The sequence below is a fragment of the Monomorium pharaonis genome, chromosome 8, assembly GCF_013373865.1.
Source record: "Monomorium pharaonis isolate MP-MQ-018 chromosome 8, ASM1337386v2, whole genome shotgun sequence".
Taxonomy (NCBI): domain Eukaryota; kingdom Metazoa; phylum Arthropoda; class Insecta; order Hymenoptera; family Formicidae; genus Monomorium; species Monomorium pharaonis.
The window spans coordinates 19,686,338-19,710,507 of NC_050474.1; the positions used below are offsets into that span (position 1 = coordinate 19,686,338).

The 24,170-nt window shown below is 43.6% G+C and overlaps 1 protein-coding gene across 12 annotated transcripts in view; it reads right to left on the minus strand.

Annotated features, from left to right (window-relative positions):
• Positions 1-7,225: 7,225 nt before the first annotated feature.
• LOC105832868 (multidrug resistance protein homolog 49) overlaps positions 7,226-24,170 on the minus strand; it is a 65,590-nt gene continuing 48,645 nt past the window's right edge. For 11 of the 12 annotated variants that reach the window (XM_028193455.2, XM_028193453.2, XM_028193454.2 and 8 more), the window contains 9 exons: positions 22,752-23,165; positions 21,988-22,411; positions 20,117-20,320; positions 17,910-18,261; positions 17,577-17,807; positions 16,480-17,429; positions 14,575-14,976; positions 14,067-14,213; positions 10,647-10,850 (listed from right to left, as the gene is read on the minus strand). In XM_028193455.2, the coding sequence (XP_028049256.2) occupies positions 10,647-10,850; positions 14,067-14,213; positions 14,575-14,976; positions 16,480-17,429; positions 17,577-17,807; positions 17,910-18,261; positions 20,117-20,320; positions 21,988-22,411; positions 22,752-23,165 (3,328 nt within the window). Of the gene's footprint in view, positions 10,851-14,066; positions 14,214-14,574; positions 14,977-16,479; positions 17,430-17,576; positions 17,808-17,909; positions 18,262-20,116; positions 20,321-21,987; positions 22,412-22,751; positions 23,166-24,170 lie in introns of all 12 variants that reach the window. The other variant, XM_012674165.3, reaches the window with a different exon arrangement.

Here is a 24,170-nt window from a genome sequence, read left to right on the forward strand (position 1 = left end):
TTTAATACAAAAACTTCAAGAAAGCCTGTTTTTGTGCAACAACCCGTGTGTGAGGATAAAAGGTTTCTCGATTATTATTAGTTTCTAATTAATCTTAAATTTAATTTTCGATTTATGCGAAGCAGCGTCAAATATTAGCATTTAAATACTCATTCCCATTCCCATTGTTATCGTATTATAAAACACGGGTATTATGGAGCACGAGCTTCATGCAGCAATTCTATTTTACAAATGGCGTAAACTGTAGCTATTACTTGCGTGCGTTTACTCGTTCGGAGCGTGCAGATTACACGTGGGATAAGGTCAATGAGCTTAAATATCGAGAAAATAGGATGCGTTCGTGCTATCGTATTCCACGAGCGAGCGAGCGACGAAAACGTAATATCGCGGAAGAAATTTTTAAAAGAAGAAATTTCCAAGAGAATAAGGAGAAACGGACATAATGTAGGAGCGCAATAGCTACAAATGTTACCTATAAAGGATTCAGTTATCGGACGACATCTGTTAGAATTAAAGCTCCATTACGAGGGTACCTGGCTGTTAGCGTTGTCCGTGCTCCGTTGCCTTGTGTCTGCATCGTGAGACGCACCGTGATATGCGCAAGTGCAATGGGATTTGATACAACGGCGTTATACACTGTAGTTGCGAAGCTGCACAATGCGGCCACGTTCACGAGAAATCGGATTTCACCCTCAGGTTGCATGCATGCGCAACCAACGGCGAAATAAATAACTCGGCCGCGTCGCTTGTTCATCATTGGACCCGTGTGTTCCTACCTCGATACTTTGAAACCCGGTTTTCACTTTCCCAAAAATATTTCAATAATGAAACTCGTCGTTGTTTGTGGCGTGAGTTAACGTTAGATGTAAACGTCAAAGGAAAAGTATCGAACGATAAACGATAATATCGTTGTTTTGATTTTCAGTAAATTATAATTAAATGGTAAACGAGAGATAATTTCAGGTAACCATCTTTAGTTAAAAAAAAAACTAACTTTCTTATAACAAAAATTAAATTAGTTACTGCAGGTTTCACTTCTTTTACGAAAAGTTTAGAGTTCTATTATAATTTTATTAAAAGCCTAATAGTTTTTATTTGAAATTGACTTGAACTGTAAAATCATTTTAAAATTACTTCTTTTGCCTTTACTTACAAAGGCTTGACATTAATTGATAGATTACGAACTTTTATAATACGTGATGTTGAGGAAATGATTATATTAGAGAGAAATAGGACGAAGAGAACAGAGTTACAAAACTTAGTATATAATAAAAAATAGCTCAACTTTTACCTAAACTTTTTTTATTTTATATATTAGTTATATCAATATGCCAAATTATTGATAAATTAATATTAGTTCCCGACTCACCGAAAAGTTTTCCCAAACACGACTCGAACGCATGCTGTTAATTATTGTATCGAGGACCAATTAGAGTAGTAAAACAATACAGTCAGCCGCAAAAACACAAGATAGAGTTTTCTTCTTCTATGGAAAAACTTTTTTTTTTCTCTTATAGCTTCAGAGTTTTTTTCTCTTATAGCTCCATTTTCATTATTCTCGTTTTTATACGCGCTATCGTCGTTAATCTACGGCAAAATCGCCGGCTAAAAATACGAACGTAATTCCCAAAAAGTAATCTTGATCCTCTCGTTAAAGTTCACGGATCACCGGCAATATTCGAAGCGTGAATAAAATCGACGCGTAAATAAACGCGTAATTTCGTCGAAGAAAACGTCGTGATACTATTTCTTTTTCGCGTATGACGTCCTCACGAGGATCGCAAGCTATCATGCCAGCTCGAACCGAAGAATTACGAGCTCGTTTCCGGGCAGCGACATGAGCTCGTAAATTTACGCTGACCGCCGGCTGGATCCCATATGCAATTTCCATCAGGAGCCGTCTCCTTCTTCCACGATGATTTTTGTCCTTATCCTGATACGCGTGCGCCGGACGCGCGTTTCACTTCCGCCGCACAGTATAAACGACGGTATCAATAAGCGGTCCATAAAATCGTCGAATTTATCGGCGCGTCGATAATCTCTCCGGCTCCGGTATTTTTTCGCCGGCTTCGTTTTTTTTTTTTTTTTTTTTTACGCACGGCTCGCGGTTTACCTCGTCGACGCGGATCGCGATGAACCGGGAACGTACGGTTCGATTACAAATTCGAATTCGTCGTCGCTCGCGCGCGCGATCGATATCGCGATAAACGAAAATGTGTATCTCCGCTTCCGAGATACATCGTTGTGACGGCTCGATACCGCAGCCGTGATTCAAGAGCACGCGCGTTGAAATATTTACGACGGTCCACCAGTCAGTCCGTTTGTTATTGCATGCTTATGTTATCGAGTGATATACGGTATCACGCCGACTTCGATATTGTAAATGCGGAATTTTTGCCAGTGTTACAGAATTCCAAGATTTTCCTTCCGGCGCGACATAAAGACATGTGTGCTTTTCGAGGCGGATGAAATATTCCGCGAGACTCAATGTTGCGGGTTCAAGATTGAAAAATGTAACGGTTATTATCAAGCTACACAGATGCAGCTATAAATATTATTTAAAATTTTACGTCGCTCTTTTTTTCGGCATGATGATACTACGCCCGCGCGAAGAATAAACTTTTGCCGCGCTTTAACATTGCTGCAGTTACATGGATGCGTTAAAAATTTTTATTTTACTTTTTTTTTTGCGCAAAATACACGCGCTGTGAATAAAACAACCGGAAAGGGGACGGAAGAAAAGAGGGAGGGCGAGTTCTCTCAGAGCCCCCGTTCCCCTTGAATTTTTCAATGACCGCGTTGCTGCTTTCGTCGAATAGGATACATCGCTGAAAAAAATTCCTGGCGTGCGGTCACTTTGCCAAGATTTTTATCGAAATCGTGATATTGGATGGACTATGGACGGGATGTATGTAGTATATATACAGGCGACCGGATATCCGCCAGACAGGAGGAGATCTCCGGAACGATCCTGGATCTGGAGTCACGGCAGAAAACCCCGAGATATGAAAAGTCCGTGGATGATGCGGTTTCGCCATTGAGAAAACGCGCCGGTGGATGAAAGTATCTTACGACGGTGGCGGCAAAGCCGCACCAAAGCCGCCAAGTTAAACGAAAGTCTGTAAAGACTGATTCAGCCGTGACGTTAAGAACGCAATACCCCCCCTTCCTCCTTCACCCCGCTGCCTGTCACCCCATAGGTTTGCCCAGGAAAAACATTTTCACGACAACTCCGCACACATCGGATGTTGACATTATCCATGATCGATATACTCGAGCGTCTTCACGGACGATATTCAAAACTTGCGCGAAATTACAGCTTGCATGTTTGACGTGCAGTTGTCGAGCAAGTGGCAAGACGACTCCGACGTATTTCCGACTCAAACGCGCGTAGTGAACGCGCTGTACACTATCTGTGTTTATATTTCTTGAATTACTAAAAATATAAATAAAATGTACATTTGGTTGTACATTTGACGTGTTTAACGAGAAAACTTTTTTGGAAGCATACTACTTTACTTATAATTCTCATAAATAAATGATAACAAGCGAGACAAAATCAAAAATGCAAGAAGGTAATAATTATACTTGAATATTGTAATAATGTCTTCCCTTCATCGATATGCATTAGTACTAATTATTTAACAAACGCGTACGGAATGCAGGTGATTTTCTGCGCCGAGTAGACGTGCCGTGACCACGGCGGGCAAGAAATTTGGATGATATTTTACACGCGTCGAAGAAATCGAGCAAATTGTCTCGCCGTTACGGCGAGTCAACGGAGCTGTCTTCCGGTTGTAACCCGCCGCCGCCGGGTTGCATACGGCCAGCATCCCGCATGAGTATCGCACCTGTGCTGCTGCTAAACGCGTACGTACGACGACGCGAAACGCAGACGATGCATGCAGCGACTACGGAATCCCTGCATTGCAATTTATGCTGATTTATATGCGCGACGGCTTGCAGAGTAGGAACGGCGCTCGCAGCCCGTTGTCTCTCTCTGTCTTTCCTTTATGGATATATATATATATATATATATATATATATATATATATATATATATCGATTTATTTATACTTTGTTTTCTAATTCTATACATGGTTTGCCAGTGCGTTGCACTGTTATCGTCGCGCATTGCAAGTTAGTTAGGACCTAGTGAAACTAACACCGACCATTAACGAGGTTGCCGTACTTCGTATTTTTACCACATCTCTTCGCGTGTAAAGCTTTAAATAACGCCGGTATTTTTATAGGATCTATTTGCTTCCCCCTTTATACGTCGAAATACACGCATTTCGTGAAAAACAATCTGGACCCAGCCTTGCAAAATACCTAGCACGTGAAAATTTTTTTAAAGTAATACCGTTGCTGCGTTTTATCATTTTGCGAAAGGATGTTATTTTTCCCTATTTTCCTTATCGGGATAAATATTTTGCGTTCGATTCTTGGGGTTAAAAAATCGGGGCGGGAGGGAAAAACTCGCGGCGATAACTTTTAATAACGATAAAGCTATCACGCACCATTTGCACCCGGGTTCCAGTGATAAATAATGAAGACAGGTTGGCCCGTCCGACCCTCTTCGTGTCCTACTACAGATATGTATCTGTTTACACGATCCCTTCTTCGCTCCCGCGTGTGCTTATTCAAACGTGTCTACATCCACTAGCGTTTCCCCGACCGCCATTTCTACGCCATCTACCTAGTTGGCACGATCCCCCGGCTTCCCATGAAACGCCCGGACCAGTTCTCTCCTGGTACATGCAACAAAGGACGACGTTCCTCACTGAATGCTAATTGACACCCAACCACAACGACCCATGCTAAATTCTGTCCCAAAATTTCGTCTGCATCGTGCAGCTAGGCATTATTATTAGTTCGATGTTGCCTGAATTAGTCACGCTGCAAACTTGCCGAATATTAATACAAGTTATTTCTAAATATGGCTTTTTAAACGTTTGTTGCAACCTGAGCGGAATTATTAATTATTTTTTTATTTCCTTAATATGTACTAAGCGCATATTTATATATGAAATTAAATAAATATATGTAATTATGACTGTTATAGAGTTATGATGTATATTTATATATAATTATGGTAATATTGAAATTAAATATTAAATTAAATTACAATTTCACTATTTAAAGTGCAATATATATATTTAGATTATAATAGAAATAATAACAGAGAAATGTTGTTAACAGGTTCGCGGAAAATTAAAATAATTTTTTGACGCGTTCGAGAGAAGTTAATACTTTGTCTAGTACCTTAATATTAAATAATGTCGTAAGATTACAGAGTTCCTTTCACATATAACAGAGTTCTTTTTTTCTCTTTATTTCTCAAAAGATGTATAATATTTCAGTAAAGTGCTGAAGAATAAGAGCTGCTTCTCTAATACCATTTGTATAAAATAATTAGAAGACAAGCATTAGAACATTAAAATACATATATAAAAATAGATTATATACATATTATGAAATTAATTTTATGAATATTTCTTGTGTATTTTACATTATTATAATAATAGTAAAAGCTTGTCAAAATAATGAAGAAAGTCGATAGTTTAATCAAATCAGATAAAAATTAAATGTATCTTAAATAACAAAATATAAATAGATTTAAAGAATAATTAAAATAAATAATATCTACTTGTGCAATAAAAAGCGTATTGTTTTAAAATGTGAAATTGAAAATTGGAATATATTTTGTTTGATATTATCTTGAAGATAGAATTAAAATACACTGATCTAAGTATTGTATTAATTAAAGAATTATATAAGCAGGGAAAAATCAATGAAATCACAATCTATTGAAGTTTCAGTTATCATTGGAATTAATATTCGAAATACATGTATCAATATTTTAAATGTCAAAACTTAAAGGACGGTAATGGATAGATTGATCTCGTTTATAATATAAATTTATTTGCCTCTTTCCAATACACAATTTTAGCACATAACGAGATAGCCAGAACTGTCAACCGGCAATCTAAAACAATTAATATTTCATTATTAATAATTAAATTGCGCGTCATTCACTATAATTAATACCAGTTAATGCCGAATAAATAAAAGACCATTTTATAGACTCGATATAAATTGAGAGAGAGAAATAGAGAGAGAGAGACTGTAATTTACTTTATATCAATTTAACTGATCAGCATGAAATAAAACCAGACGTGCGACTTATTTCCCCCTGGAATTTGTACAGCAGCATCAGCGGAAGTTTGCTTAAAAATTCCAGTGACCATTGCAGCTGTCGCATAGTCCTATAACTTTGCAAATTCACTCAAGCTTTGTGAAGAACTCTGCCTCTCTCTCTTTCTACTTTTCTATCATCCCCCTCTTTCTCTTTCTCTCTCTCTCTGCCTGTCTCTTGGGTCGTCATCATCCATCGAACTTGATATTCGCTTTCTGAATTGATATTCTTTCTGAATCCTCAAACCTTCCTTTCTTCGATGGCATCTTGACAACGATAATAAGATAGCGAGAATTTACCGACTTTTTATGGATGAATTTCGACGAGAGCTCCGGCGAAATAAAACGTAACGCGATTCCAACGGAAGTGAGGCGATATGATAATTTAATTTACGATGAGTTTTATCATCAGCCTGCCTCTTTGCTCGAAGTGCGAGATGAGGGAGAGTACCCTTGTCAATCGGTGACTTTCCCCGTTCACATCTTTCCCTTTTCTTATACCGACACCGGCAATATAAATAAAAATGTAATAAAAATAGACGTACTTGAGACGAAGGCGGCAGACAAGGCGACGAAGATAAAGACGTGTCTTTTTTGCCCCGTAAATCGCGCCGTAAAAGTACAATATATACGATATAAAAAGTTGATTGCCTCTTAAGAGGCGAACGACGCTACTTAGGATCGACACTTTCCGCCCGATAATTCAGCTTATCGCGCAAAAATTATTATTTAATTGTTAGAAGCTCTCACGGCTTTCTCAAGTTTTAAGCGCTCTCGTAATTAGATTTTTCCGTTCAAATTTTCCCCAAGGAAAAGTCGACCCGCCCTCCCCCCCCCCCAGTTCATCGTGGAATTATGAAGGATGAGCCAATATGTCTGAAACATTCTTTATAAACGTCATCTCCATCTGATTAATTAATTCCTTCTCGTACAATAATGCGCGGCAGAAAACGTCGGAAGGGCAAAAAAAAAAGACATCGGTGGAAGGGAAGAAAGGAACTGTAATTAGATCGTGTTCTTCTCGCGATTCGCCTTCTTTTATAGTGTTCTTTATTATTTTTTACGTTACACAATATTTCTCTCTTATAACAAAAGCTTGAATACCTCATCCTCGTAACCACCGCAAATGCACGCGATAACAGTTCGACATGCATGTCTCTCGTACAAAAACACACACACAATTTTCGGACCCTGTTTTTTTTTTATATACGTCCGAGCCGAGGTAGTTTCCTTCGTCCTAGCTTAACTAATTGTAAGATCTCTTGAGTTCTTAATTACAGCCGCAGCCTTAATCTTAAGTAGCTATTTGCGATTGACCGAGGGATCGATAGAGTTACGAGAGCACATTTTCTCCGATATTCTAAATCTCTCTTTTAATTGTATATTAAACGTATAAATATAATTAACGTAATTTGCTTTGTATATTTATTTCTTCTGTCAATGCAAATCTAAATGGCAATTTTTAATTTGAAATATTCCAAGAGAATCGTTAAATTTCAATTTTAATTTTACAAGAATGCTGAAATGAAGATCACTCTTGACACGTGCGATTGGTTTAATGCCCCATTGTATCTCGATTAGAATCGACGATCGCTCTTTCGCATCCGGCCGCGACGTGTTTGCGCAATTTTATCTCTCGACTAATGGATCTCAGATGACATCTGAGAAACGCGGCGGTTCCCTTAAGCCGAAGAAGCAAATTCTGAAAAATCGTCCCGGGTCCTCTTTTTTTATATATATATATATATACGTGCCTTCTTCGCCCTTCGAGCGTATATCATCGCCAAAGCCGATAAGCCTTCGCGCCCCCAGGCGAGTCCTGTTATTAGGCCCTAAGGAGAGGCAGGCACTCCGAGGTACCGGGAGAACGTAATCGCGAAATGACTCGGGGCTACGACAGTGTAATTTATGACAGCCGCACGTTTGAAAGCGCCGAAATCGCCGTCCCACGGATCGCTGATTGTTTCGCGATTATCGATTCTCGTTTCGTACACATAGGAGTCCCGGACACTACGGCAACGCCGGAGCACCGCGGAGAGCGTCCTCTCTCCCCCTCGTAAATATATATGATTTTCTATTTCATTTTATTTATTCCCTCGCCATACGTATCGCACACACGACTGTTATTGCGGTAATAAATTTACTCGTACACCGAGCGCCGCTTTACATAATTCCTCCCGATCGAATTCAGCACATGCTCGCGAACGCGTATATTTTCCGGCGAGAGGGAGCATTTTCCATCCCCTCCTCCCTTCCCGATCACCCGAACGGATATCGCGTTCGCATTCTCCCCCCCTCTTCCCTACCGCTTCATCTTCGTTATACTTGTCCGTCACGGCGAGTCCATTAAACTAACGTGTCGTCATTAAGGCACAAGGTGTGAGAAAGGCAGAGGGGAGGGCAAGCGACGATAATTTATGACGTCCCTTCTGCAAATTTTGTTTATTCGACGTTTCGCCTCCACTGGTGAGTTTGCCATATATTTCACAGATATCCGCGTGAGAGAATGGAATTCGCTCTTTTACACCGCAGGAAGGGAATAAAGATGAACGTCTGAATTTTACAGGCGAAAGAGCGGAGAAATGAAGAAATGCGAAGGGGGAGGGGGAGGGCGAAGGCGTGTATTATTCCCGAAGAAGTACTTATACATTTTTCATGGTACGTCGTTTGGAGTTTGCCGCCCGGTGGCAATGTCGAAATTACGACGACGGTGACGTCGACAGCGGAGGAACGCTCACTCTTGCGTCACGCCCTTGAACACCTGTCGCCATTTGCACGCCTCGTTACGCGAGTTACGTCCCGCTAACCAATCGATTTGTCGTCGCGCCGTCTATCTGATCTAGCGGGGCACACGCAAAAGAGACGCATCGATAATATTAATTACGCTAATTGCGCCTGTTTGCACTCCGTCTTTCTTATTCGACTCGGCTCTCGGAGTCCCGGTGCCATCATTTCTTCCAGCTTTTGCCGTTTAAAATTACGTCACGACGGGAACATATATAAAAAATTAATTCAATTTCAATTTAATGTATTGTCAAAAAAAAAAAGATGTCTATTTCACTTTTACTGAGCACAGTAATAAACGGGTCTTTTCGTAACACCCTTCTTTCCCAGCACTCGTCACGCGAGATACGATCTCGCAAAGATCGTAAGGATTTCGCGCGGCGTACGTGCGGCACTATCGCGCGGAGAAATATTATCACCTGAGAAGGTCGCTACGGAGGAAAGTCGACGCGTACGAATAACGGCGGGGCGGTGGCGGGCAAAGTCTATTACGTTGCCTGCCATTAAGGATAATGCCGCGTGACGCGTTTCGCCGTCTGGCTAGACGGCATGGGGGTTGAATCGTTACGTGGGCGCGCGTGGTACAATGTTTAATGAAGTAACGTGGCCGCCAGGAGAAGTAACGTGCGTGTCCCCGATAAAAGGTGTTTGACGGGGGACTTAAGTCTACCAGCCGCAAAAAAGTATTATGTATAAAACTACCAGTGAAGATGTGACAGAGCGCGAATAAGATGGGCGCAGAAATGTAGAGAGAGAAAAAGGAGTAGAAAAAGGAGGCAAGTTCTCATCGTGCCCTTGCTTCATTAGCCTTCGTTAACCCTTTCTCGGCCATCTGGATCCTTTTTGGCACGAGTACAATTTTACTCTCCCGTTTTAATTGTTATTGAATAAAGATTTTTAATGAATTAAACAACTACTTGATAGTGCAGAGATGTTAGAAAGTAATTCTGAATTTCAGACAAAAAGGATCCAGATTGTTTACAGAGAAAAATATAGTCGCCCGAGGGGTTAATTACAGCTATTACAGTTCACGCATAAATCTAATAATATATATTTATCAAAATATGGAAAAACGGTTTTCACATTCATAAGAAAATCGCGGTGACACTACCACGATTCACTCGTGTCAACGTGTAAAAAGATGCATGCAGAGCGACAAGTTGATGGGGGGGGGGGGGTTATTCGCGTGTGGCTGGCTGAAAATTAAATCCGAAAATTCTGACGTCGATAAAACCCCGAATTTTGACTTACGGTCAAGCTTCCGCTGGAAAGTACAGTCGCTCGAGATCGTGATCCTCGGGATTAGTGATCCCAACCGTGAACGGCGCGCTACCTATCATCACGCTCGTCGCAGAGTCGACACGGTGATAAACCGTTGAACGCTCGTAAACCTACGGGGGTCTGTTTTCTATCTCGGGGCGTTCGTTCCTTTGAACGTCGGCTGTTATACTTTGTGCTCTTGGACATCTATCTCATGGCCTCTCGGCGGTGGTGATAGTGGCCACTCGAGTTTCATTCCGCGGTTTTCACTCCTTCGCTTTTCACGCGCTCGACCACCTCTTGACATCGCGCCCTCAAGACGACACTCGGTGCACCGCGAACGATCGAGTCGCGGGCGAACGAGGAAAAAGCGGAAAGGATTCGCGACACCATGAGTCGCTCCTCTACTGCATAGCGGACTGCTGGAGAGCATGCAAGTGAGCGTAGAGACCGTCAGCCTCCATCAGATCGTCGTGGGTGCCCATCTCGGCCACGGAGCCCCGATCGAGCACGCAGATCACGTCGGCGTTCCTTATAGTGGCCAAACGGTGGGCTATGGTGATGCACGTCCTGCCCTGCATGGCCTTGTCCAGGGCCGCCTGCACGACCTGCACGCAGAAAATATCGGTTAATGTGATAGGCCATTTCCTCGGATGCACGTCGTGAACGCGCGACAACGGCGACGAGAATGTAAATGCAAACGGTTGATCGTTGTTTTATCTTGATCGTTGGCAAAGATTTGCTCTTTGGTATTGTGTGTGTACACGCAGAGGAATACTTCAAGAAAAGCAATTGCTCAATTTATTTCTCTTTTTTTTTAGTGACACTTATCTTTAACAAAGAATATATTTTTTAATAATTGTCTTAAATATATTTGTTACAAATTTTTAAAAAACTTATCACATACTAAGAAAAGAATTTATATCTTTCGGAAAATATTATAAAATATTGAAGAAAATATTAAACAAATATTAATATCGGAATATTAAACAAATCGAATTTTTGTTTTAACTCGATATTCTTGATTAAAGTATCAAATTATTAGGATTCAGGATATATTTTGAATAAATGTGATAAATCTCGCGAATGTACAAATATGAAATATATTTAAAAATAAATATACATATTTAATTCAAGTCTGTATGTACAATGCAAGTTTATTTTAAATAAGTATGTAATGCAAAAATGTGAAAGAAGGAAATTAAAAATTGAGTAATCGCTTTTAGCGCGAGAATGATTTTTCTGTGTGTAGATTGAGATATTACTCGGCATTGAATAGAGAATTGTTTAATATGAAAAATCTTTTATTTTTACGTGAATTAATATCGAGGTGTACTCGGGAATTAATCGCCTGCGTTGGAATAACATGTATCTCTTTTATCATCGTTGCTGCATTATTAAAAAAAAAAAAAATCACAAACAGAGGATTATCTTCTTTGTGCAGAATTTATGTCTCTAACGCAGTTTAAAAAAAATTACTCACTGCTTATGTAATTCATTTTTAAAGTAGTACGATATAAATTTTAACTTTTAGTATCGCGCGTTGCATATGTAGATCGATTCATTACACAAAACGGAACGTGCCGCGTGGGGAGCGCGTGGAAAGCGTTAAAAACCAATTAACATTAATAATACAACGGCACGCGTGTGTTCCTTGCGCGTTCCTGGGATATAAATTATTCAGTACATCTTCCCAAAACTAATTCCGGTAAACGCGGAGAGCAATTAGCGCGCGAGCGGTCGTGTTAACGCGAAACACAGTTTAAATCGGGGTAGCGATTTGGGGAGCGCGACGCTCTAGCGGGGCTAATCGAACATAAGCACTTTTCCGCTTTCGTTTTATGGACCCCCCAACGACAAAAACGAGGGTTGGAATCCCGCCGTCGCGGGATTGCATTTCCGAAAGAGAGAGAAACAGAGAGAGAGAGAGAAAGAGAGTTGCGCGGTGCGGAAACAATATTGCCGTGAAATTCATTTGGCTGCGACGAGCCGTTTTCCCCAGCCGAGAGGGGAGTTGCAACAAACCCGTTTGGTCGTAAAGCCAAGCATTTCCGATCGTTAGCGACGATAATGCCGGCAATTGTGCGGCAGCCGCCGGTTCGTTCGTTAATTCAACAGCTCGACATCGGATGTTTGAGGGCTGGAGGGAGGAGGGAGAGGGAGAAAGAGTATATCGGGCTGCCGAGATCTACGAACCGTTTGACGGATTATCGCGGGATCTTTTTTTATTTTTTAAATTGCCTCGCGCGGGAGAAACGCGATCGCGCGACCGCGCGGCAATTTCCATCCTGTCCCCGCGACAAAGGGTGTTGATCCGGCGCGAGTTGATCACCGAGTTTTAATCGAACACGCGCCGGAATTATCATACAAAACAGCGCCCGTGTACTACAGCCGCGTAATACGCGGCGGACACAGGCGCTCGCCCTTTTTGACTCGCACTCGCCACTTGTATTTTTCATCTAAATCCACCTGGGTTCCCGGATTAATTATTCATCTCGCCGCGCGGTAGTCCAGATCACCGCGAAATCGCCGCACAGTCCGACGGTCCGCTGTGCAGCGGACACCGTATAAATACTCCAATATTTATTATCCAACCACGCGCCGACTATCGCGCCCGTTATTGCTTATCGGAGATAGTTCCGTTTGCAACATAGTTCTGCAACGTTACAACGTACCTGTTTTAATAACCGATCTCTCTCTCTCTCTCTCTCTCTCTCTCTCTCGCCGGTCTCTTGTTAAAAATGCGGAACAGTTTGCTTGAATCGTGCGCGAGAAATTAATTAAGCGAATTGTAACATTTCTAATTTTTTAAAATTATCGTTGTAATTTGAAATGAGAAAATTTTCAGGATGCAGGACTTAGAGATTGCAGTTACGCGAAAACAAATGTTGAAAATGAAATGTAGATTTTTTTTTCTATACAGAGCTGGTGCATTTCAGTCGTACCATTCGCGTTGCATTTTTCGTTTCCTTTCTCGTACAAAGCATGAATATACACTTGTTTCGCGCGGAGTAAAGGAAAACGTAGCTAAAATGGATTGACCTAAAAACTCGATGCTGACTCGCGGGTTAATGCATCCCGCGAGTGAGCGGGGAGGGAAGATAAATAAAAAAAAAGAGAGAGAGAAAGTACCGCGTGCAAATGCGCTATCTTTCCTGCCCCGACCGAAGCAGCGAAATTTCGCGCGCGGCGAAAATGCAGCAGACGTTCTTAACGATCGCGGCGGCGTAATGAGATACGAGGATTCTGTTTCCGGCGGAAATCGCATGGAGGAGAACCGCGCCCGAGGGAGACGCGCGAGCCGAAACAAACCGTCACTTTCGACGACCATCAACTCGATTGCCCATCGCCGCCATTGGTCCGTCGCGAAAAAGATAACGGCCGTGTCCTACGGGAAACATTCAATCGGATCTCCTTCAATCTCAACGTCGTCGATGAGGCCGCGCAATCTCGGAGATTATGATGTACCGTTAATCAAAAGATATTCGTACACGCTACACAAAAAAAAAAAAAAAAAACAACGAAAGTTTGGACGCGTCCAGATGAAGATCGTTCCGCTCTGCGAATCTCGCACCGAGCGTTTTGCGCGGTCAATGAGCAACGCTTTCTGCATATGCTGCGCAACGGATTCAATGTGTTTTTTTTACGGCTGGCGATCGTTTTTGCTGCCTTTAGATTCGTTCATCTCACTCTTCTTATTTTACATTCCCGAGTATCATGCGTTCGCACCCGAATAAAGTCTATTATTTGAGATAATAGGAAAAAATCGCCGATAAAATTACTCCGAACAAAGAGTTTCCTTTGGAATAACGTAACGTTCTCACCTGCTCGCTTTGAGTATCGAGGGCCGAAGTGGCTTCGTCCAGCAGCAGAACTCGAGGATTTCTCAATAGCGCACGTGCGATCGCTATTCGCTGCTTCTGCCCGCCACTAAGCTGAGTGCCCTTTGATCCCAGTCTCGTATCGTAGCCCTAAATGAGCGAGAAAGAAATAGAATTATACTCGTCAGAAATACATTTAACATTGTGAAAGAAATATATTATAAAATACTAATAATATTATAGATATTAATACAATATTTCTTTCGTCAACAACAACAAACAACAAACTATTGTATACTTTTTCAAACAATTCCGATTTAAAAGGTTGTTTAATTGAATTTATGTTTAACGGCAGTGCGAAAATCTGCGAAACGTAACATTTGCACGTTGCTATTATTTATAATAGCAACGTAAAATACTCTCGCTTCTCTTTTAAACGAGCTCCAGGCTCTTCTCGCGTGCAACTCATCACACGCGACATGCATCACGGCAGCGACATCGAACAACTGACCAGCGGCAGCGAGGCGACGAACGTATGGATGTTCGACATTTTGGCGGCCTCGATGATCTCGTCCATGGACGGCTGCCTGCTGTTGTCGCCGTAGGCGATGTTCTCCGCGATCGTTCTGTCGAATAGCACCGGCTCCTGCCCGACGACACCGAGCTGCGATCTGAGGGTGGCCAGCGAGACCGAGGCGATGTCACGCCGGTCCATAGTCACGTTGCCGGAGATCGGGTCGTAGAGCCGCTGCAGCAACTGAATGCAAGTGGATTTCCCGCAGCCGCTCTGGCCCACGAGGGCGACCATCTGACCCGTCTTCACGATCAGATTCAGCCCTTTGAGCACCGGCATCTCCGATCGCGTCGGATAATGGAAGTCGACCTTCGAGAACTGTATCAGGCCGTCCGCCTTCTGCGAGGGCAAAAAAAAAAACACAGGGCGACTCGTTAGCCGGGCGGAGATTCGCGTTAATCCTGTAATTTACGCGCCGTCCCCAAATCTCGCGATACGGACGCGGGGAGAGACGCGAAGGAGTGATCTTGCCTCGTTTTTTTTTCCTTCTTCAGACTTGTATGCCGATAAAAAGATAATTATTGCAACGGTCGGATCGGCCGGGGATCGGCAGAGATAATTAACGCGAGTAACTGCGCTTCACAATTCATTTGCGCCAAGTGAATTCCTAAACAAATATAACGGTGCCTGCGGCTCTCCACGAAATCCGCGTCGCGTCTCGAACGTAATTAATGAAACGCAATCAAACGGCCGTAAATTTCTCGCGGATGCTCCTGCATCGTTTGCACAGACGTTTTCCGACTTGCGCGCGTGCAAACACCGCGCGATAAAACCGTAAATAAAATAGAAAACATCGCGTTTCGAAGATTAAACATGCAATTAAACATGCAATTAAACATGCATCCGGCAATCAGCGGTGTTTACGGCAAGGCGTCATCGAATTGATTTGCGCGTTTGCCGCGCGCTAATCATCAAAATCCCCGCGTGCTCTACGCGACGTGATTACGTAAGCAGTTTGCCGAGTGCATTGTAAATCACGCGACTCCGTTAGAGATCACGGATTTTAACGGGAAACTAATTCCCGTTAATTATTCGTTAAACAATGCAATAGTATTTAACGTGTAAATTTTACGCGGAAAATCTTACGCGAGTCCGTTTCTGCGTCTTGCGAGATAACGGCGATTATTAAACGCGCTTTTAGGAAAATTTCCGAGAATCACGAAAACACGGAAGAGTCTGCGTAGAAAATTGCTGATAATTTTGCTCCTTGAAATTGTCCCCGAGATCCGTGCGTGACGATTTTATTTTTTATATATAAAATGTCCGAAGATTCCTTCGCACTCTTCAATTCGATTAATTTTAGTTCGGTCGTTCGGTTAGCAACTCATTTACTTTATTTACAAGGGAAATTATTCGACAATGAATACGCGAATCACGTCGATGTCCAATAACAACTCATCGACGCGTACGTTAAAACAAATCACTAAGGGTAATAATTTTACGATTCAGTAGGCAATTTAAATGCTGTGTTCAGTGTCGCGCGAATTTCGATTAACTTTGTAAGAGAGATTAATTAAAAGTTACAGCTAATTATGAACGCGTCCTGCACTTCGCTGCTTTATATTCTTTAGCGAATTTTCAGTTTCTCCCTCAGCAAAATTCATTTACGCGTCTCTATCTTTCGTTCGTTATTATTATTTAACGTTAAACATGTCGCCCGCTCAAAGCACGCTATAATTTGAATCGCGCAAACATTATTTATTTAATGACCGCCGCTAAATAAACATACAAAACGAGGGGGGGGGGGAATGGTGTGCGATGGCCAAAACGCGTTGTGTACCTGCGGCTTAAACGTAAACCAAGTTTACACGCATATGCGAGATATCAAAGCGAGAGCCTCACCCAATCTGAATCCTGTCCCTCTGATCCCGGTGGCGAGGTGATTTCCGGGACTCTGTCGAGCAGCTTGAAAATCCTGCCGGCCGATATCTTGGCCGTGTTGAAATTGGGGGCGAAGGCGAGCGCCTGCCCGAGCATCCACGAGCCGAAGATCAACGCCTCCGACACCTTGATGACCTTCTCGTAGCTCAGTCCTTCCCTGGCCACCAGGTAGCCGCCATAGTAGAGACTTATAGCATAGCCGAACATCGGCACGGTCTGCCCACACGAGTATACCAGTCCCCTAAGCCTGTTCTTGACCTTGGTCGCCTGGGCGACGAGGTCCAGTTCCTTGCAGTACCTCTGGTAGAAGGCCTCCTCCCTGTTGAGGCTGGCTACCGTACGTATGTGCGTTATCGCCTCAACGGCCACCCGGGTGGCCGACTCCATCTTCTTCTTCTCCTGCATACCCTGACCGCCCATGACTCGCGCCTCGAAGAACACCGAGACGAGCACCAGCGGGATCGACACCACCGAGACCAGCGTCATCTTCCAGGTGTAGTACATGGATATCCCGATGCCGATCACGAGGGTGGAAAAGGCCTGGAGCATGGACCCGACGCGGGTCCCGGTCGCGCCCTGAACCGCCGCGGCGTCCGACGACAGCCTCGCGCAGAGCGCGCCCACGCTGTTCGCGTCGTCGTCGTACCAGCCCATATCCTGCTTCAGCATCGCGGTGAACGCCATCTTCCTTATTCGCGTCGTCATACGCACGCCGGACAGGCCGAACATGTGCATCTGCAGGAAGGTACCGAGACCGGTCAGCACGCCGACGACGATGAAGAGTATCGAGAGGGTAATGACCTCCTTCATGGTCTCGTCGGGGTCGGGGATGTTCAATATCTTGTAGATGTCACCGAATAGTATAGCGAAGGCGGGGAAGGAGGCTCCGACCGTTGCCGCCGCGATGCATCCTGCAAGAAATCGCATTAAGATTATTCTCCCTCACTTATCGAGACGAGTCTTTGTACCTTCGACTCGTAAGATGTGTCCAATAATTCTATCATAAATTTATCATCCGTTCCTGCTATCAATGTTCCTCGTTATTAGTTGGAAATTACCGATTAAATTGTACGGCCATTCCGGTCTGTTCAGCCCGAATATCCTCATCATAGGCGCGTCGTAGGGTTTCTCCTGCTCGTCCAATTCCTCCCCATCCGAGGACTCGGATCTCGCGAGAGATAGTCGATGGGAGTGCGCGGATAACGTTGAGAATTGCTTGTTCAATGGCGGATTTATCTTCATCTTCGTCTTCGGGGTGGACACCGTGCTCTTGGTTTTTGTGACCTTATCTATATACGTTGGCAAGTAGCAGAAAATTAATTGTGTACCTGATCATCGCACGAAACATCGCACGTGTGTTATACAAAATACGTTTCCGAGCTGAAGCGCACCTTTAGCCACTGCTTCCGCATGGGCGGCATGCAGTCCGTAATAGTGTTTTTTGAGCGCCATTAACTCCTCGTGAGTTCCCTGCTCGACGACGACTCCGTCCTTAATAAACACGATCCTGTCGACGTTCGTGATGGTGGAAAGTCTGTGGCTGACTATAATCGTCGTTCTTCCCTTCGCCGCCGCGTCGAGGGCCCTTTGCACGGTCGCCTCGCTATGAACGTCCAACGCAGACGTCGCCTCGTCCAGCAGAAGTATCGCCGGATTCCTCGCTAGCGCGCGTGCGATGGCGATTCTCTGCTTCTGTCCACCCGACATCTGAGAGCCTCTCTCGCCTACCGGGCTATCGTATCCCTATCGAATCCACAAAAAAACCCGACCGTTTCACTGTCCGGATCCTCCGCGCGCGAATTTACATTGCACACAAAAAATATCATTCTCGTGCTAAGGAAAGTAGTAACTGTTTTCATTAATTTATTTTCTTTAAGTAACGCGTTTACAAAGAATGTCTTCTTGATGAATAAACTTAAAATACATTCTCGTTATTTAATCAAAACGAGTAATATTTACTTTGAACAAAATTTTCGTGTACACAATCAAAAAATATAGTTGCATTAAATCAATATCACTTATTTCAAATAATTCATAAGATATCCGTAAATTTATCGTAAGTCTGTCGCACAAGCGTCAAATTTACTCAACATACATTCTAAATCTTAGTAATTCAATTACTTTAATCAAGAATATTAAATCAGAATAAAAAATTGATTTACTTGTTATTTTTGACTTTTCATCGATCCAATTTTATAATATTCTTCATGGAGTGTAAATTCTTTTTTCATATATATAATAATATCTAAGTTTTTCTAAATATTATTCTTTTTCTCTCAATATTCTCTCTTTTTTTTTTTTAATTCAAACTCGCAAGAATTGCTCGCCCGTCACACGGATTTGCAATCGTGAGTAAGCGGCGGCGCCGCTGGTTATGATACGTCAGATCGCCAATCGCCCGAGGATAGTTTTCGAGCGATTTTCGGTTCGAATTAACGGTTATTTAATCAAGGGCGAAACAGCATGTCACACCTGCGGTGCATATGCAACACGCGGTTTAATAAATTTGCAGGCTGCGCCACGTTCGCCGATCGGAGTTCTTCCCGCAGGCTGTCGAATTTGACAAAAAGCTAGGAGGGCTTTCGACCGACGGGTTTTCTGTCTCACGGAACGTCCATCAAATCCATTTACAATCTGTTCTAATAAAGGACCGAAATTTTATCGCGACGATGCAGGATGCAGCCGACTAATTGCAATCGCGATGAACTTACAACAACGAGCAGAAGCTCCCTTTTTTTCCAACGACGCGCGGAGGCCGCGCGATTAAATTGCGACGCGCACGAACGAGATATAATGGGGTAATGTGTTCGAATGTGTATGCGTGCAAACGCGGTGCCAACCGTCCAATGGGACCATCGCTAGTATCGAATTCACCTACCGATAATCCGCTAATAAACGCCTAATCGTTGACACAGGCGTAATCTCGGATAATGTTATTTGCTCCCGCGCGCAGTTTAACACGCGTGTTTTATCGCCTGTTTGCGCGCGTAACCGGCCGGACTGCCGGGCGCACCTGAGACTATTGTTAACACATCGCAACGCGCGCGATGACAACACGGTTATATCCGGTCAGGGAATTATCCGGGAGAATTATTCGGCGTCCCTTTAGCCCGTTTAATAATTTACCCTTTTTAATTACGCTCGCGCGAACTCTCTCATCGGAATTTCGCCGATCAGCTTCGAAATCGCGCGGCACCTCTCGCGACGATGAAGTTCTACAGACTGGGCAAAATCAAAATGTTGAATATCCTCGCGATTTCCGGTATTTCGAGCGTACTGTCATCGCGCGTTTAGCGATTACAGTTTGCTCTGTGCCGCGACACATCCAACATATTCCGGAGCAAACCGTGCCAAAGAGCTTCGGTAGCAGAGACAATGTCGAACGGGGGATACAATATCTTCGCGCTGGGTCTTTCAATCGGATGACAACGTCGACGTACATCCGCCGGGCTCTGTGACTCTTTCCCGAGATGAGACCCGCTGAATCAGTCGAACTCTCTCGCGCCGGGAGAAGCGCGCGACCGAAAAGGAAGCTATATAATTCCGGGCGGGCAAAGGGCGCGGCTGGAATACGAGAAAAGGGCGGCGTGGCGCTCACCTCCGGCAGTTTGCTGATGAAGTCGTGAGCGTTCGCTTCCTTCGCGGCTTTGATCATCTCCTCCTCGGTAATCCTGTCATTTCCGTAGCGAATGTTCTCGCGTATCGTTGTGTCAAAGAGCACCGGCTCCTGGCCGACCAGGCCGATGTGCGAGCGTAGCCAGTGAACGTTCAACGACGACACGTCGACCCCGTCCAGGAGGACCTGCACGGAGAAAATACAGTGGCTCTTGGAAATTGTTCCCTCCTCCTCCTCTCTCTCGTACGCACACATATACGTCGGGCTGACGTGCAAACATTTTCAAAGCAAAACGAGAATCGATAGTTGAGCGGGACGATAATGACGCGAAGAGAAAACTCCGTTTGAAAATAACGTTACTGTTATTCATATCGGTTCTTACTGGAATAGACTTTTTAAATAACCATAATTTAATTTTGGTTAGACGTATAGTAGTATAGTAATGATATTTTCAAATGTAGTTCCCTTTCCGCGTCATTACCGTGCACATTTACACATTTACACAAATACAAAATTAGGCATCAAATTTACTTCGAAAAACCGTTTCTTCTTTACTTTATTATTTTTATTTTATACCTTTTTATCAGTTTTTTATGATTCTACTTACATCTAATAGTTGCTAATTTTAATGTTTTAATTTATATTCATAATTTTTCTTTTAACGCTTAGCATTAATAATAATAACATTACGAGATTGATAAAAAGACATAAAATAAAAATATAGCAAAGAGAAACACTATTTTTCAGTTAAAGCGAGTTTTTAGGGTCTATTTAATATTTTTACAATATACCATTCATGCAAACTGCACGTCAATTATTTGTCGGTCTTAAAACACAATTCTAAAGCTGTACTATCCTAACAAAATAAAAATGTAAACCAAAGCGCGAGACCAAAAGAATACGTAAACAACATAATGTTAAAAGAAATAGTTATTGTGCTTTTTTTCATACGCGAGCAGCACGAAAATGATCTATGGGAGAATGCATTACGTTACATGTGCACGGCATTTTAATATTACACGCACTAACTAAAAGCAAAAACTTCTAGTTCATAACTTTATCGAACACACAAGCGTGATGGATAGAAAGCGGTAAAAGGCCGCAGGGTGTAAAACATAAAATGTTTATTGCACGCAGAATATGCTGCGTTATCAAACTACCACAGCTACTTTGGCGCCGTAAAAATCGCGGTCGCGTTAATAATAACATTGCAACGACACTCTTCACCGTGATCTCGATCGTGTGATATTCTAGCGATCATCCCCCACCCCCTCTCCCGCATGGAAGAAGATGCGAAGACCGTCCGCGAATTTTCCCCATGAAAACATAAACGCGATAAGTAAGTCGATATACCGTACGACGAGAAGATATTTGAAGAAGACGTTCGACGGAAAAATGGAATGGAAGATATAACGCGAGCGTGACCACCGCAAAACAATTATTTTCCGAATAACGCCAAAGTAAATTACCGCAGCGCCGCGTCATTTATTCAGCGTCACTGTAATTTCGCGAGGGATAAAAACGTCACTCGGACATTTATGGCGCTATATGCGCGGTTATTAACTTTGTTCCCCGCATAACAACGCCCGTCATATTGCGCCATTGTCTCTCTCTCTCTTTCTCTCTCTACGCTTTTACCATTAAAAAATTCCATAAGCCGGTTTATAATAGTCTTCCACGTAAACAAAAGTTAAAACGCGGGAATCCGAAATTTTCACGCCGTTAAATTAACGCGTTCTTTGTTCCGCATTGCATTGCGTTATGTTATTCAAAACAGAATAATTATGACACAGCAACGAGTACGTTTTTTCCTCTGGAACGGAGAAAGATTAAAGACTCGCGCGCCCACTCACCTGTCCGTCAAGGGGATCGTAGAGCCGCTGGACGAGCTGCAGGCAGGTGGATTTGCCGCATCCGGATTCGCCTACGAGCGCCACCGTTTCGCCGCGATTGATCTTCAGGTTCAGCGCGGTGAGCACCTGGACGTCCTTTCGCGCCGGGTAGCGGAACGCGACGTTCTTAAACTCGATCTCGCCCCTGACCGAGTCGAGCTTCCGACCGTCCCTGCTGAGGCTGTCGATCTCCGGCACGCGGTCGATCACGTTGAAAACCGCGGCCGCCGAGCCCCGCGCCATCGCGAACGCCTCGAGATGCGGCGAGGTCAGGCCCATGTTCTGCGCGCCGGACAGGACGCCGAAAAACACTATCACTAACACGGCCGGCGTGTACTCTCTCACCTCCTTCGGGCGATCGTCCAGGATTAATTGCACCCCGTACCTGCGGCACAAGGGAAAATCTGCTTTTTGCCGGAGCGCGACACGTCCACGAAAAGCTAACGCGTTTTCGCGTCGAACTAGGTAAAAAGGAACTGGGCTATTCCAGATATAAATGTCCAATTATCTATCTCTCTGCTTTTATGTTCGAAAGCAGTGGGAGTCTTTTTCATTTCATTCGTATTATTAAATATGGTTAAGGTACTTCAAGAGGGAATTTGATTGAAATAATTATGTGGAGAGACGACGATGTCCAAATAATGAGACATTCATTAGAGCTCATCTTATTACCAGAGAATTGGATTTTTAATTACGCTGATACCATCACCTACGCGCAGTCTTACCAGAACGCGAGGGCGTAGCTGAGGTATATAATGAGCCACATGACGCCACCGCCGATCCCGGACCACATGCCTCTCTTAATGCCGGTCTTTTCCGCGGGCCCGAGCTTCTCCGTGTACCGCTCCACCTCCTTCTGCTCGCCGTTAAAGGCGACCACGGTCCTGATGGCGGCGAGAACTTCCTCGGCGACGTTGCCGGCCTGGCCGTAGGCCGCCAGCTCCATGGCCGAGAGCGAACTCTGCACCTTGGCGACCACGGCCGTGGCGATCACTATGATCGGCGCGCAGCTCAGCATGACCAGGGTCAGCTTCCAGCCGTACACGAACGAGATAATAACGGAGGCGAAGAACGAGCTTATTAAATACGTGATGATGCTTAGCTTGTCCCCCATGCCGTCCTTCATCTTCTCCAGGTCCCTGTCAAAAGAGACGACGTCGTCATTTTATCATCCGTATATCCGTTAACGTAACAAATCCTCCGGTCCCCTGTTCGAGACCCCATTCCGGGCTTAATATCATATTTTACATAATAGAAAGTGAATCCCAAGGTTTAGCTTTAAGCTTACGTTAAGCGAGCACGCGCCTCTCACGAAGCTCCGAAACAGAGGTCTGATCGAGATTGACGGTTTATCGGCGTCTGTCATTATCAGTGCTATCGCTATCTTATATTCCTTTTTATAGGACATCTGTCACGAAAATTAAAAATCTTTATGTAACGTTAGCTATTGCCGGACGACGGAAAATACTGAAGACAGTCTATCGACTTTTATATAATCCACTAGATATTTCTCTATATTTTCTAGATAGCACAATACTGTTATCACGTTTATTGCACGTTTATTATACCTTCAGCCCGTAATTTGCGCACGACGGTATGTTAAAGCGCAACGGCTTATCTCTTATTTTCTTCCTGCCTTCATCGCGAATTATGCAGAAAAAAAGGAATGGAATCATGGACCAAGGTAACGAGGTTGATTATTTCGAGGTAAAAATTAACATACTCGCGATTCAAGGGAGCTAATAACTTAATACGAGTCGCTCATCCAATTACTATACGATGTAATGCGAGCGGAGGCAGAAACAGTGCGGGAACAGGCTTTTCGAGTTTCGAGCAAACGCCCACCTGTTGATGAACACACAGGTTCTCGCCTCCTGAACTTTGCTCCTCGCTTCTCCGCCGCGTTCTCCTCGTCCCCCTCGCGTTTACATCGACGGTCGCGAAAATCGAAGGTACAACGTCCTACCTTTGAAGACGCGTCGACGCGTGAAGGTACGGGATATCGTCCCGGTTGAAATTATTCCGCGACATAGAGAGAAATCGTATCATCCATGTTGTTAATCTTTATCGGATCATTGCCCGGCACCGAGATTGAACAAAAGTTGCGCGTAGTTTCCACATCTTTTGATAAAAATAAAATTAAT